General features: G+C 32.7%; 1 protein-coding gene across 1 annotated transcript in view; it reads left to right on the forward strand.

The window, feature by feature from the left end:
• Positions 1-6162: 6162 nt before the first annotated feature.
• Positions 6163-16472, forward strand: part of LOC139492203 (uncharacterized) — a 32508-nt gene continuing 22198 nt past the window's right edge. Inside the window, exons 1-7 of the mRNA XM_071280390.1 lie at positions 6163-6388; positions 10477-10625; positions 11197-11344; positions 12647-12786; positions 13123-13258; positions 14374-14469; positions 15598-15734. Coding sequence (XP_071136491.1) covers positions 6325-6388; positions 10477-10625; positions 11197-11344; positions 12647-12786; positions 13123-13258; positions 14374-14469; positions 15598-15734 — 870 coding nt within the window. The 5' untranslated portion in view covers positions 6163-6324. The remainder of the gene's footprint in view (positions 6389-10476; positions 10626-11196; positions 11345-12646; positions 12787-13122; positions 13259-14373; positions 14470-15597; positions 15735-16472) is intronic.

The raw sequence follows: 16472 nt of genomic DNA on the forward strand, positions 1-16472 counted from the left end.
TATCGTTCAAAGTATTTTCAAAATTATAATAGAAAAATAGCATTATGATATAGAACAATAACATAATGGATCTTTAAAAGTACAGAGCCACGTCATATGTAAAACATGTTGTCAAATCATTAATATCATATTCAATAGATCCTGATGATTAATGATGATTATCAGAAAACAAGTGTCAATGAGACACTCAGTACTCGGATAAATTCTTACACCCTTCAACTATGATAAAAACACAATAACCAATATTTTTGGGAATTATTTCATCTTATATATATCAAGTTGCAGTAGCAGTTAAGGATGCTACAGTAACTAGAAGGTCTGTACTGTTATCGATCTTGTATTGGTATTGATAGAAGAAAAAAAGGAAAATCACTGAAATGTTGAACTCTTAGGAAAATTCAAAGCGGAAAGTCCCTTATCAAATGGCAAAATCAAAAGATAAAACACATCAAACGAATGGACAACGACTGCCATATTCCTTACTTGGTACAGGCATTTTCAAATGTAGATAAAAATGGTGGATTAAACCTGGTTTAATAGCGCTAAACCTCTCACTTGTATGATATCATATTCCACTTTATTGTGAACAACACAGACATCGTAGGTAAAATTATCAAAATAGAGGGACAGCAGTCATCAGCTTACACCAGACTTGATTACGTTATTAAGATTATAAACAACGTCAGTGCGCAAAATCTATACACGAAGACCATCATATCTTATTTGTGAAGTTGATACGGAATATTTATTAACAAGCGAACGTTTTCACACTAGAATTAATAACAAACGTAATGATTTCGGCTTTCCCGATTCTAAATTCCCATTTCTCAGCAGTATAATACCCTCTTCGTAATTATCACCAACCCAGTAGTCAACATTTCGGTGTTGACATGAATATCAATAATGTGGTCATTTTTATAAATTTCATGTTTTCAAAACTTTGATTTTTTCGGAAAACTAAGGATTTTCTTATCCCAGGCATAGATTACCTTTGCCGTATTTAGCACAACTTTTTGGAATTTTGGATCCTCAATGCTCTTCAATTTTGTACTTGTTTGGCTTTAAAATATTTTGATATGAGCGTCACTGATGAGTCTTATGTAGACGAAACGCGCGTCTGGCGTACTAAATTATAATCCTGGTACCTTTGATAACTATTTATGGAGCTTACGTATCGCAATTGAAATGTCACCCCATGCAGGTTCACAGTATACGGGCTTCAATATGATAATTTGCTTCCGACAAAAAAAACTTCTCCAACAGGGTTATGAAGACGACTAATTGACATCAACACTACACAAAAAAGTTTATCGGACGATTCCAAGACATTGTTGATAAATATTCCGAATCAACATCACAAACAATACACGTTTGTCTTGAAGTATAGATTCTAGGTACTGATTTTGTTTATCTTCTTGATAACATGTTATAGTTTTTCTTTATTTGTCTTTTTTTAATTAGTACTTTTACTTTGTAATCCATTTTTGGTAAAATTCATTTGACGATGCTTGGTACGTATACATCACATCATTCTGTTATTGTGCTATGGTAAATGTTTGTATTATTGTCTTTTGTTTTTGCTAATGAACTCTGTCTACATGTCTTTTGAGGGTTTTTTTAAGTTGTTGTTGATATATTTGAGTGTCGATAGTGGTTAGGACTATAGCACAATGTTGATTGCTGAGATCCTAGAAAAAAACTTTACTGCTGGTTGATTATTCCCAGAGGAGATCATTAATTTTGTAGCTTAATGCATGATGAATATAAAGAATACAAAGAACAAACCGGGTTACCAAGGTCTTCATTTACTACATGTACACGGAACACTGTACCATTTGATTTGTGTGTTCCATGGAATATCCTTTTCAGTCAGAAGGTAATTACTGCTTTAAAAAATCAAATACTTCTCAAAAATATAATACAACATGGACCGTTAATATATCTGACTGTTTAAAGACACATACTACAAGTGAATCAACTATCATTTCTTACTGTAAACATAACTAGAGGCTTTAAAGAGCCTGCGTCGCTCACCTTGGTCTATGTGCATATTAAACAAAGGACACAGATGGATGCATGACCAAATTGTGTTTTGGTGATTGTGATGTGTTTGTAGATTTTACTTTACTGAACATTCTTGCTGTTTACAATTATCTCTATCTAGATATTGCTGTACTGAACATTCTTGCTGTTTACAATTATCGCTATCTAGATATTGCTGTACTGAACATTCTTGCTGTTTACAATTATCTCTATCTAGATATTGCTGTACTGAACATTCTTGCTACTTACGATTATCTCTATCTATAATGAACTTGACCCAGTAGTGACAGAAGAAAATATTTTGTAAACATTTACAAGTTAAAGTTCATTTTCACTGCATCAGACACATGTACCATGATTCTAGTGTCAGGCTCTTAATGTGATCATGGTGCTAACACTAACAGATACACATTCTCGTCACTCACACTTCAAATAGGAAAATAAGGAGATGTGATCTGACTGCTATTAGAGACAAAATAACATTGAAATTAACAATTTTAGGTCTACGGGTCTTCAACAATGGGCAAAACACAAACTACATAATCATTTAAATTGTAAATGTAAAACAATTCAAACAAGAAACTAACGGTCTGATTTATGTACAAAGCTTGAACGATTAACAAATCTGATACTAGTATACAGCAACATACGACTACTACTGAATTACTGGCTCCTGACTTGGGAAAGGCTTCAGAACATGGCAGGGTTAGCTCTGCATAACCTGTGACAAATGTGTAACAGTATAACATATGTACAAACTACTAAAATCAGTTGAAATGGGCTCAACTCATCAGATAGATACAAAGTAATAAAAAAAGTTGCTAACAATAACGTAGAAAGAACGTGACAGGGTAATTATACATACCCACACTTAAAAAAAAAAGCGTACCTAGATTATCGGGCTCGGGTAACACATTTCAGTAACAATAAGATGTGCTATCGCGTTTGAAATAAGTTTACTGCAGGTACGGCTAACCTTTCAAACAAAATCAAGTATCAATGGAAGAATTTGATAAAGAAACATACTTATATACTATATCTCTGGTAATACATAGATTGCGTTCATTGAAATCCAAAACTGCATTACAGACACATGCATAGCGAACAATTTGTGATAAACACCATAATATGGTGCCAAGGAAACATCACCGTCCAAAAAAGGAAAATTAACAATTAGGGAACGTGAAATCTTCTCTTTTTGTTATGAACCTTTGCATATAGTTGATCAAGTAAAATTGAAATATATGAATCAATATATTTAAAGTAAAATTGAGAATGGAAATGGGGAATGTGTCAAAGAGACAACAACCCGCCCAAATAAAAAACAACAGCAGAGGGTCACCAACAGGTCTTCAATGTAGCGAGAAATTCCCGCACCCATTTAAAGGACTTGATATTTGATTAGAGTAAGTTCCTTTGGGTAAATTTCAGCATTATATTTAAAAAAAATCTTTATGATTTAACGAAAAAATATCCTCCAAATAACGGTTATAGTTGTTGAGCTTATTAAATATGAAATTTCGAAGTCTTTACTAAGTTTAGTCAAAAACTGTGATTCATAACAAGTCTGCTAATATGTCCGAGTACACAGTTAATTCGAAGTGCATTTCTTTTAGACAATAAGTGAAAAATCCAAAAGCAATCCACCTGCGCTCAATAAAACTTTTACAGTGTGTTGTACCACTTTTTGGACAAATTATAGAAAAATTAGAGAAAATTTGGCTTTAACTCAAAATATGTACAATTTTATATTAGGGGGGTCTTGAAATCGTTTGAGAGCTTCCGAAGAGCTAATTTTAAACCTTTTTCAGCTGAACCAAAACATTTCTTTACTTTAAAATTCATGACCCAATTTTTTTTTACAATGTAGTTTCATCCCCCTACTTGCTATTTGAGGCATAAAATATGAAGAAATACATTTGGAAGGGGTATTAAAAAAATGACAAGTAACACACTGTCCACACTAGGTACTATATTCAAAGGACAAAAACTGTGTACTCGGACCAGTAAATGGGTGCAATTGGTGCCCATAGATATACCTACAACATGTCGATAAACTTTATTACCGAATCGTACATAAATTCTATTATGAAACAGCTTCAATCAACTCATACCTAGGAAACCTTTTGTTTGATGAAATTGTGTAGGAGCGTAGTGTTAAGAGTTGTAAAGTAAAAGCTATCAACAGTAGAAACATCAAAAGCACGTAATTTATCTAAAGCATACACAGAATTTTTACACTCCAAAAATAACTTATTGCACTATTTTCATATGTTTTATTACAAAATTTAATGATAAGCTCTTTCATACTAGTTTTAAAAGAACTAGTTAAAATCACTGAAAGATTAGCTTCAGAACACTTACTAATGGCCGAGATATCTTAATGTTTTTTTTATATATATATATAAAAGTCTAACTCTATGAAGAGCGCACGGACTTGCTGTGAAGTAATTTACTGCGGCGGCATTGCCACCTTTGACGCAATTGTTTCAAAGCCCAATATCAATGAATGAACAGTCTATGTTTTAGGGTAATATCACGAATTATAAACGTCATAAGCAAACATACTGTGGGCGAGAAAACAATCAAGACACATGTAATCTGTATATCTTTAAAAATAAAATAATAATCCGTTAATAATGTTACCGAAGTTATTTTAACTTTTGTTAATACAAATAAGATTAAGAAGTTCTAATAATACAATGTTAATTTTGTTGACTTTTAATTTCGACACAAAAGTTCGGATTCAATATTTTGCTTGAAATGATTTATTTACAGTTCTTGTTTAAAGGAAATATCTTTTTTCGTTGGTTTATTTGCTAGATTGCAACTAATTTTATGTAATTTGACAAACCTTTTTGTGGAATATATTTAATGTGTTTGCTGCTCAGTAACACCGCTTGAGAATGACGGTAAGTAATTCATTAAGTGATCATCGTATTCAACTTGTTTAACGTATTCCTATAAGATAACATTGAAGACGAGTTCGTAGTATTTTACTATAAGATGATTTTAAGGGGTATCGCTCGTAGCATCATTGGTATTTCTTTTTCAATCATAACGCAAAGTGGATTTTTTATTCTCTGTATTCTTTGATTCGATTGTTAACGGTCTTAGTATATTTAGAATACTGAAATATTGTTTGTCTTTACATTTACGCTTTGTCATTTAGTAACGTTTAAGGGTTTTGAATTTCATTTATACAGATGTTTAAGAAATGTATTAGGGTTTGATAAGAGACATCTACAGCTCCTATAGTGTGTGATTATCGCCTATTATAACGAATCATTGGATTCAACATGTCTGAGTATGACAATATTTGTCTCCAATGCGGCAGGAATTGCCTGTCCTTACATTAGATACACAGAGGGTTAAAATAAAAATTGAAATATGAATAAAAGAAATTTCAAAATATCTATTTAAAGACAAAACTAACAAAATGACATCTAGAGGACAGCAAAGAAAGATAGGCGTCTTGTCGATAAACCAAGCCTTTTATCGTCCTCTGTCTATAAAAGTTTGGGGGAAATAAACAGAATCAATTAAAAACATAATTCTGCAAATAACAAAAAAACATTCAAATATGTCATAAGACAACAACTGTCGAGGAACACACTATTGAATAACATATAGAGCCATATAGGTCCGGCTAGATGACATGTTTTGACACAAAAAAGAAATGCTTTTCATTATCAATTACAATTTTTAGTCGCACATTTGTATCAGTGTGAAAATATAGACATAACAATCTCTATAATTTTGTAGTATCCTTTATTTCAAGTTCACATGGGTATACGAGATGTAAACACTCACTGACAATAACTATTTATATTGAAAAGAGACCAGATCGCCACTATGTATGTGTTTATTGCTTTTAAAGTTTGTCATGCAGTAAAGTTACTGCACAGATAGTGATGACTAGCAATACCCTACAATATTCAGATTTTTATATTTCCGTGCATGGATTTCATAATATTAGAATTTCAGACATTTGGCTTTTGTAACATTAAAATGAGAGGTACGGACATTGTGGGAATAAGCACAGTACAACTATTATTCCATGAATTGAATGATGTTTTAATTTTTCGGCTGAAAATATATATGTCTTTATCCTTTCAGAATACAGAACGAAACGGGTTTGTTAAATTCTTTTACAACATTTGGAAATACCTGGTGAGTTTTTTCTCAAGTAAACATTCAGAAACAGACACAAGCATATGTGAAAAATGTCTTGATGCAAGAAAAAAAATATCTATAGCCAGGAAAGAATATCTGAAGAAAATGTTGGATGACGAAGAAAAAGAGAGAACTATTGATGCGGATACAAAGGAAGGTTTTAATGAAAGTAAGAAACTCTTTCGTGTTATTTTCTTTTTTTAAGATTACTGATATATATTCTGTAAAATGTGATAGGGTTTTCCTCATTGCTTAAATCCATACGATGCATATCAAATGTTCATACCCTTGTCCTTTGGGTTTGTTTTTATTTGGGGGAGGCAGGGGTTGTTTGTGTATAGTGATGTCATTAGCAATCATACCACATTTCCTTATTTATACTATCATAATGTGAAGTTTAATCACTGAGCTTTTGCATGGACTTAAAAGTGAAATGTTACTGAAAGACTCAAACAGATGTGCCAGTATTCATAGTAAAAAAGGCAATGATTTAAAGAAAAAAATGCAGATGTTTTCCAATGGTTTACATTTGTATAATTTTTAGTTGACGCATCTGTTCTATATGGTACATAATTTTGCAGATGCAGTATCTGTTGAAAACACTTATTAAAATGTTAGAATCAAGTATTTTGTAGATAATATTATAGTGAGTTTATTTATTTTTTTCAATATCGCAGTGTTTAATATACTAGTATCGTGATTCAAACAGACAAAACCTAATCAGATTTGAAAACACTATTATGTGACACGATAAAATAACAGTATAAGTTTTGATAAACCCGTCGTTCGTTTACATTTGTAAAACGGTGAACTCGAAACATGGCAAGCATGACAACACAGGGGCAGATCCAACCATTTATTTAAGTGAGTTCCAAGTATATGCCCCTTTCAAGAGCATTGATTGTCAAAAAAGGGGTTCCAACACACGAAATTCCACCCTTGGTTCCACCACTGCAAAATGATCCTAGTACTTTGACATCTAATATCTTTTTAGAAGTCCATTTTACTTCCTCAATAAACGATTTGCACATTGAATTATATGTTTTTTAATAGCTGATATAAGAGAGGGACGAAAGATACCAAAGGGACAGTCAAACTCATAAATCTAAAATAAACTGACAACGCCATGGCTAAAAAGGAAAAAGAAAAACAGAAAAACAATAGTACACATGACACAACATAGAAAACTAAAAAATAAACAACACGAACCCCACCAAAAACTAGGGGTGATCTCAGGTGCTCCGGAAGGGTAAGCAGATCCTGCTCCACATGTGGCACCCGTCGTGTTGCTTATGTGATTACAAATCCGGTAAATAGTCTAATTCGGTAGGTCACATTCGCTTTGCTTCAATTTTTTTTATTGTGTATTATATTGAATGTTCTGTGTCATATATTTCACGCATGTTTCGGACAAAACAAAATTACACAATAGATATAATAGGTGTGATCAGTATAGTGGGTTAACTTGAATGAAAGCCTGTTATTTTGACTTCCACATTGAAAAATTAGGACCGGAACAGATTGTTACAAGCCCATCATACTAAGGTACTAAGGTAAACAAGGTGTCCCGGTATACTTCAATGACTTTCGTTTAAACTTTACTTGATTGCTTATTGTTGTTTGCCAAACGTCACGTGGAAAATATTCCGCATTTTTTAGCAGGAGGAAGTTCACTGAAAGGAAAAATGAATCTATTAAAATTAAGAACGGAAATGGGGAATATGTCAAAGAGACAACATACGGACCAAAGAGCAGATAGTGGCCGAAGGTCACCAATGGGTCTTTAACGCAGCACGGAGATAATCCTGCACCTGGACGTGGCATCAGCTGGCCCCTAAATAAAAATGTGTACTAGTTCTGTGAAAATGAGTTCTATATTAAACTCAAAAATATATTTATAAAACTGTTACACATTGTTGTGCCTGTCTCATGTCAGTAGCCTGTAATTCAGTGGTTGTCGCTTGTGGATGTGTTACATATTTGTGTTTAGTTCATTTTTTGTACATAGATTAGGCCGTAGTTTTTTTCGTTTGAATTGTTTTACATTTGTTATTTCGGGGCCTTTTATAGCCAACTATTCGGTATGCGCTTTGCTAATTTTTAAGACGACCGTACGGAGACCTATAATAGTTGTTAATTTCTGTGTCATTTGGTCTCTTTTTGAAAGTTGTCTCTTCGGCAATTATACCGCATCTTCTTTTTTATATAAAATGAATAAAGATACATTACATGGGTCGGAGGCTCCTGACTTGAGACAGGCGCAAAAATGCGGCGGGGTTAAACATGTTTAGTGAGATCTCAATCCTCCCCTATACCTCAAGTGAATCCAGAATAAAGAAACACACAGCAATACGCACAGTAAAACTCTATTTGACAGAAATCCGGGTCCGATGTCTGAATAGGTCACAAAAGAAACTAAGCAAAATTATAATGATACATAAATAAACAAAGAAGTACTAGCAGGTACCGACATGCCAGGTCCAGAACTCAATTAAACTGCTTATGTCTTCTAAAGACATCTCAGTGATCAAAAGATAAGGATATGTTGTAGAGTGGGGTGCTCATTTTCGCCACATCTTTCCATGTTTTCTACAGTTTATGTTCAGGTCTAAATGTTTTTGAAGTATACTGATATTTCTATATGAAGATAACTTCAAATGCAAAATATCTTAAGCTTGAAAACCGGTTTGTTTTAAGAAAATCATCTGAAAAGTTAGATTAAAGAGTGTTTGAAATTTCCGGATGTTTTGTCAATGGGGGACACATATTCGCCGTTTTTACACATCTATTTAAAACCAAATAACCGCAGCTTTTAACAATTTTTATCATATCAATTGCATTATAGATGAATAGCAGACATTTCAAAGGTATAAAGAATTCAAAATTAGGGCATTCAGTCAAGTATTTACTTAGAAATACTTCTTTGAAATCGTGTTTTTTATTCAGGAAATTGTCCGAAAATCGTTGTCCGTTTTTCGGTCATTTTCGGTAGGAGCCGCAATTTTGTCTCAGTTTAAAAAAATATTATATTTGTTACAAAAATATAATTTACGGGCACATTTCTTCCATTTCAGCCATCCTTTGAAGTTTTTACACCTCAAAATCCTTAAACGGCGAAATTGTGTCCCCGGCGAAAATGAGCACCCCACTCTATAGAGATAGAAAATTTTGTTTGTAATAAGCTTCTAGTACTTATGGGTCCCTTAACGCTTTTTTATGGGCGTGCATGTAACGTAGAACTCTCCTTGCACAAGGCATTGGATTTAACTAACCTTTTCTGATCGGATGTGGCTGTGTATTTCTACTTCCCGCTCAGCCAACCAGAAGTCCCTCTTAACATAATTTGGATTATTGCTGGTTTGGAAAAAGTCTGGTGACCCTATTTTTCAACCCAAGTATTTGTTTTGAAGGGAAAACTAATGACGCAATAACGAAAATTAAATGTCGCGATTAAAGTTAGAATATAAATACTTTATAATAAAACGGTAGCACATTAAATGTCAATATAGCTAATCTTCCCTCAGGCCCTCTAACAATCACTAAACTAAAAGAAACACAAAAACAATTGGCAAATCTACACTGTATACAGTTTGTCACATTTAATTTTTCAATGATTTGGTTTTTCTAAGGACATTCATTTTTATCTCTTTAATAAAAATCTAATATTATTTGTCTATTTTAACTCTTTTTTTTTTCTGAAGTTATCCAAAAATAACTTGATGTGCTCCGTGGTTGTCTTAATGTTTTATTTTTGAATTTGTCACCAATTATGACCGTATTTGTGAGATTTCTTCGCCTGGTAAGCCCGTATATAGTATGTTATTTGTTGATATTACCCTAACATATATGTTCAGGAATTGTGTGCCACTAATGCCGCTCTATGCCATTCTATCAATACGTATGCATTCAAGTTATCAATTTTCTCAAGTTTCCAACGATGAGTCATGGAGTTTGTTACGATTTTTTTATGTCGATCTGAATCAAAGATTGCTTTTGGTGTTAATGCTTTGCTTTTCCTATAAAAGAAATAAAAAAAAAATGTTTTTCTTAGATCTCTTCCGTATATTGACTTATTGTTACCGACAAATTCGGTTAAAATTTGCTAACTGATTGCAGAGACGATAGAAATGTGATTTTCCATAGGGTTTCATCATCATATTAAACCTAACATTGGCAAAAGATAAATGTAGATACAATGATTGGGAAAGGCAAAGGTTGTGAGAGCAGTGGATGTATTGTAATTCTTTTTTTTTGTAGCAAGTGTATCAAAGAAGAGACACTCTGATATTTCTGAGCTCGACATCAAAGCAATGGAAGTCGACCCTATTGACTACGACTATCCTTTCGAAAACATAGTATTTGAAGGAGGTGGACTAAAAGGTGTGGCGTTCTGTGGATCTATACAGGTAAGATTCCCTTCATCAATGGCAAGTTCTGCTTAATAAATGTTAAAGTTCGAAAGTTGATATTTTTTTGTTTAGCTTCCTACATTTTTATCTCTTCAGAAACGTAACATAGATCTTCAAAATGTTTTTAACGAAATTGTTCATTTGGCAAGCTTGGATCTGCAATTTATTTGAGGTTTTTACTAATGAGTTTTCTGCTCCTTGAAGTCCTATACATTTACAGCTCTTACACTATGTTTTATGTAAACTTACTTTCTTTGAAATGACATTTATAGTCTATAACTTTCAAATTGAGATCATTACAAGATGAAAAGGTCAACATGGTGTTTTAAATTTGACCGTTGCTTGTAATTTGTATTAAGGATTTGCTGAGAAAAAATATGGTGCAAAGTATAAAGGATATTAGGATGGGTCAAATTTGCTACTTAAACGTCGTAGTGGTGACTTGAAGCACAAGTTATCCAACAATTATGTTGCCATCCAACATTACTGGAAGTGAATTTCTTTAATATGAATGATACCAAACATAATTAATCATCAAAGTAATTAATATGTGATTTACATTTTCTAGGTATTAGAAGAATTAGGTATTTATCCGAAAATTAAAAGGTTTGCTGGTGCCAGTGCTGGTGCACTAAAAGCAGCATTGATTGCTGTTGGGTATAATTCTGGAGAAACGGAAGATTTCCTCAAAACAGATATGTGTAAACTTTTCTTTGGTAAGATATCTCAACTTTGTTTTTTCTTTTTCTTTTTAAATTTTTGATATTCTTGTAGTTAGACGTTAAGATAGACATGTTATGATTATCCCATCAATATGCATTGGTATCTTCCTGTTTAATTTGTCTTTTTCTAATCATTTCCAACTGTCAGCTTTGTATCGTTTCATAAAGAGAGGGTCCTCGAATTGTGTTAAGGACTTAGGTATTAATTCTTCTCATTCAAAGTTCATTACTTTGAAATGCAAATGCAATGGAAACGTCGGTAGAATGATTATCAAGAATAAGTGAGTTATTTGGTAAAGTATGATACTTTAATGAACGTACTACAAGTTAATTTAATCCTCGGTCTTTTATATAGGATTGTGAAACATAATCAATTTATTAAACTCGTTTCTCGCTTTTTATATAGATTAGATTGTGGGTTTTCCTGTTGGTAGATATAAGAAGATGAGGTATGAGTGACAACTCTCCATCCAAGTTACAATTTATAAAAGTAAACCATTATGGGTCAAAGTACGGCCTTCAACACGGAGCCTTGGCTCACACTGAACAACAAGCTATCAAAGGCCCCAAAATATTACTAGTGTAAAACCATTCAAAACGTGAAAACCAACGGTCTTACCTATATAAAAAATGAGAAATGAGAAACACTTATGAACCACATCAACAAAAGACAACTACTTAAACTATCTGATTCCTGACTTAGGAGCTATTCGTTGTGAGCCAAGGCTTTGTCGAAGGCCGTACTTTGACCTATAACTGTTTACTTTTTATACGTTGTGACTTGAAAGGAGAGTTGTCTCATTGCGACTCATATATATCATACTTTCTTGTATCTATTTACTGTAACTATATCCATTCTGAAATCCAATTACTAGTAAATCTTTTAAGTGTGCATTTGTTGTACGAAGGATGTTTTTATTTGGTACCTTCGATGCAATTTGTTGGTGACGACGAACTTGTAGAATTTAAGATTTTCAGAACCAGTTTTTTTTTTTTATTTTATAGCAGTTATTTGACTTCCGAATTGTCATATTTCACTGCAAGAATTTGAACATTGGTTGAAAAATGGCATATAGAAAGATGATACATGTGTAATTCAAAATATACCTGGTTTCTACGAAGTGAAACTTATGGTAAAATATTTAGAAAGCTGTGAAAATTGAATAGAAATTGTTGTTTGTATAGGGGTTTTGAATTGTTGGTCTTAAACATGAGCATCTTTAGATTAGTACTTCTTGACGTGTAATTATCTGTTGACGATTGCTATCTCATTTGACGATTACCTTTTTTTTAAAGATGCTCGTTTTGGAATATTCAGTTTATTGCCAAACCTGCTAACAGGATTCGGGTGGAATCCAGGAAACAGAATTTTAAAAGCCCTTGGTGATGCTATAGCCAGTAAAACAAATGGAAATCCAGACCTTACTTTTGCTGAGGTAATACTTTTAGAATGCAGATTTATTAAATACAAATTATAACCATTATCCTTTAAATATAGGCCCGTTTTCGTCATTTTGTTTTTTTTTCTAGCTTTACTGTTGGGTAACACCCGATTTTACGAGTCAAAAACAACAAAATGGATGCTATTAGTAAAGGGGAATTGCTACCATCACATCAGATCGGCTGACTCATATTTGTTCTTTTTAGTCGGGTTCGTGTTGCTTTCGTATTGTTAGTTATAATAATTATTTTTTAAATGTTTGACTAGGATGACACAATCGCCTAGGTACTTTGCCTTGAACTGTTTGAAATAATTTTTGTTTTCTTTGTAGTTATATGATTTGTATGGAAAAGAATTATGCATAGTTGTAACTAATTTAAACCACATGACAGAGGAATATTGTCATGTTAAAACTACACCAAATATGCCAATCAGACTTGCCGTTCGTATGTCTATGTCCTTACCAGGTACGAATTATTTAAATTATGTTAACACTTATTGATCGCTTAGCTCGAATATTTGATAGAGCTGGAGTTTAGAATAAAACAAATTCGAGAGTAGCTAAGACACTTGTCCAGCCCTTTCCTCAGTTTGGCCAGCGTGCCGTCTATTACCTTCCGTGAAAAAATAAAAAGGGGGCCACTGATGCCAGGGCTGGACTACTCAGACGAATAATATTCTCGGCTATCTATACGGTGGTGGCAGCTAGAATTAGAACTTTGTTCCTTATAGCTACTAAAAGTATTAATTTTGGCTATATGTGTACCAGCAGATTGCATTTTCAATACAATTGATTTTGCATTTGTATACATCAAATTTTCATCTATGGTAACTATTATATCTGCCACACGGTAGCTTGTAATTGTCTAGACATCGAGTTACCATGTATAGTTAATCTTTTAACAAAATTATGTATGTTTTAATTGGAATTCATATCAAACATAGTTCATAAGAATATATTATTTTGTAAACACCTTGACTTATAATACACATGTGTGAATACACATATACACATGCAATGTTAGGTTTCTGTAACACTTACAGCTGGACGAACATCCTTTTATACTAGTACTTAGTATTAACAGAAAACTATGAGTAACAAGACATGTAATTAACATCAATACACTAATGGGAATTTGGGAAATTTATTTCTTATCAGAAATGCGCCATAGCAAACATTGGAAACGCGAAAGTACTTACATGCACTCTTGAAAAACAATATACCCAAAATAAAACACAAAAAACTCTTGAAAAAAGTTTACCAACAGAGATAGATGTCTGTTTACTCAATTTTTATTTTTAATGCAAAAATGTTAGGATGTACATGGCTTATTTGTCAATGAGAAGGCAACCAAATGACACGAGGAACCTAAACGGACTTCTAGAGGTCAACATTCTGAGTCATTTTAAGTATTCGCTGATACAAGTTATCATTGTATGCAGTTCTTAAAGCATCTTTTTTTTTTTTTTTAAGCCAGTGTTGGTATGTAGAGAACTGTATATTTACATTATTGAGATAAGTTATGAACCTACTTACGGCACTGTCATATTTTTTTAATCTATAATTATGTTTTTACATCAGGCGTGTTCAAAGCTACAAAGTATACCATAAATAAAGAGACAAACACGTATGTTGATGGTGGACTCTTGTGTAATTACCCTATACATTGTTTTGATGGTATGTATACAATCTGGTTATTATTGAGTTGCTAATTCTTTAAATTGTTTCTTTTTCCATTTTTAGGATTAGCTTTGATAAGCTGACGATGCGGTATGGGCTTTGTTCATTGTTGAACACCGTACGGTGACATACCGTTGTTAATTTCTGTCATACCACATCTTCTAATTTTTACATTCGCGCTAATCATGTTTCCTTCATCTGATGCTGTTTGAAAACTGTTTCTAAAAATGTTTGATATTGGACAGAAAGATAGTCATGATTTAAACGTTTTACATGCACATCGTTTTGTTTTATTTTTATTTTTTTCTCGAATATCATTTTCATTCTCAATTTTTTTTTAGAACTAAATAATGTCCAATTTTGATTGTCATGTATGTGCGTATTTTTAACGTGTTATTTTATTTTACTGAGAGGCTTGTATACTAGTAGGTGTTTATCCCAAATCACGAAGTACGAGTCTGTGTTTTTGATATGTGCGTATTTAAATTTCGTATTGACGTCAGATACTACGTTGTCTTACATGAATTCATTCCACAATTGTAAGAATTCTGAACAATTCTAAGCCTACAATATGAATAGGTTCTGAGTGCTTTTTATTGCCAAGGACTGTATAGTGTCAGTAAGAAGGCAAAGTTCTAATTTAAATTATAGTTCTAATCATAATTTATACTTTAAAATACCTTATTTCTGGTTACACTTTTAAATCCTTTCGTAAATTTTACGGACGCCATCACGAGTTGGTTGACCGTTATGGAATAACCGTTTCACAGATAATATCGGATATGTTCCGTACGTCGTAACTACAATCCCTTTTCCTTTCAAGAATGTGACCAACCGAACTAGACTATTTACCGGATTTGTTATAACATGAGCAACACGTCGGATGCCACATGTTGAGCAGGATCTGCTTACCCTTCCGGAGCACCTGATATCACCCCTAGCTTTTGGTGGGGTTCGTTTTGCTTATTCTTTAGTTTTCTATGTTGTGTCATGTGTACTATTGTTTTTCTGTTTGTATTTTTCATTTTTAGCCATGGCGTTGTCTGTTTATTTTCGAGTTTGACTATCCTTCTGGTATCTTTCGTCTCTCTTTAAAAGAATTTTTCATTGATGATGTATTTAAAGGTTGGTGGTTGTCAATGAAACCAGAAGATGGCTATTTAGACAGATTACAACCTTTGGAAGAGATCCCATCTTTACTGGAAAGGAAAAGTCGTTTTGCATACGATCCAAAAACAAACAAAACTCTCGGTGTAACAGTGGTAAATATATTTATTTGGTTTTCTTTTCGTTTATTTGATATAAAAAAAATAACAATAAATCTTTGTAAATCTTATAAACTTATTTCAAGGCAAGCTTATTGTAGCAAAGAAGAAAACATAAACTCTTTAGATAGCACTATCTCTAATTAATTTAGAATACATCCTTTACAAAATATCATCGATATTCACAAGCCATTTCTAAACTGGTTAATTTTTGGCAATTCTGGGGCCTAGTAATGGCTAATAAAGGACCTCCTCGTTTCCATGACGACAGATGGGTTATAGGACTAACAATCCACGCGCAAACATGTCATTTAGAATAACGTTGTTGAAGGCTTTCCATGTGCAAAAATAAACAGATTTTTTAACGTTATTCTGTACATTAAAACAACTTAAATTTGCAAGAGTGCATTTATATATCCGAATTGATATGAAGAAAAAGACATGTTGTTTCTTTTGTCAATTAATGCGTTCTCTTCGATAGCTTTTATAATGGAATGGTCGATTTTGTCATCCATTGGAGAAGGCATAGATATTTTTGTATTTTTTTAAATATGTTAAAAAATTAAAATCTATGTTAGCGTTTTGCGGAGGCATAAAGATTTATCCTTTTGATTTTGTTTTGTTGATATGTGTTACAATTTTATTTCGATTCGAAATTAGATATAAAGGTAATTAACCGATATTTATATGTTGTTTTATTATTGATTATGCTGTGAACAATATTTCTCTTTTTTT

This window comes from Mytilus edulis, chromosome 1 (genome assembly GCF_963676685.1).
Source record: "Mytilus edulis chromosome 1, xbMytEdul2.2, whole genome shotgun sequence".
NCBI classification, from domain to species: domain Eukaryota; kingdom Metazoa; phylum Mollusca; class Bivalvia; order Mytilida; family Mytilidae; genus Mytilus; species Mytilus edulis.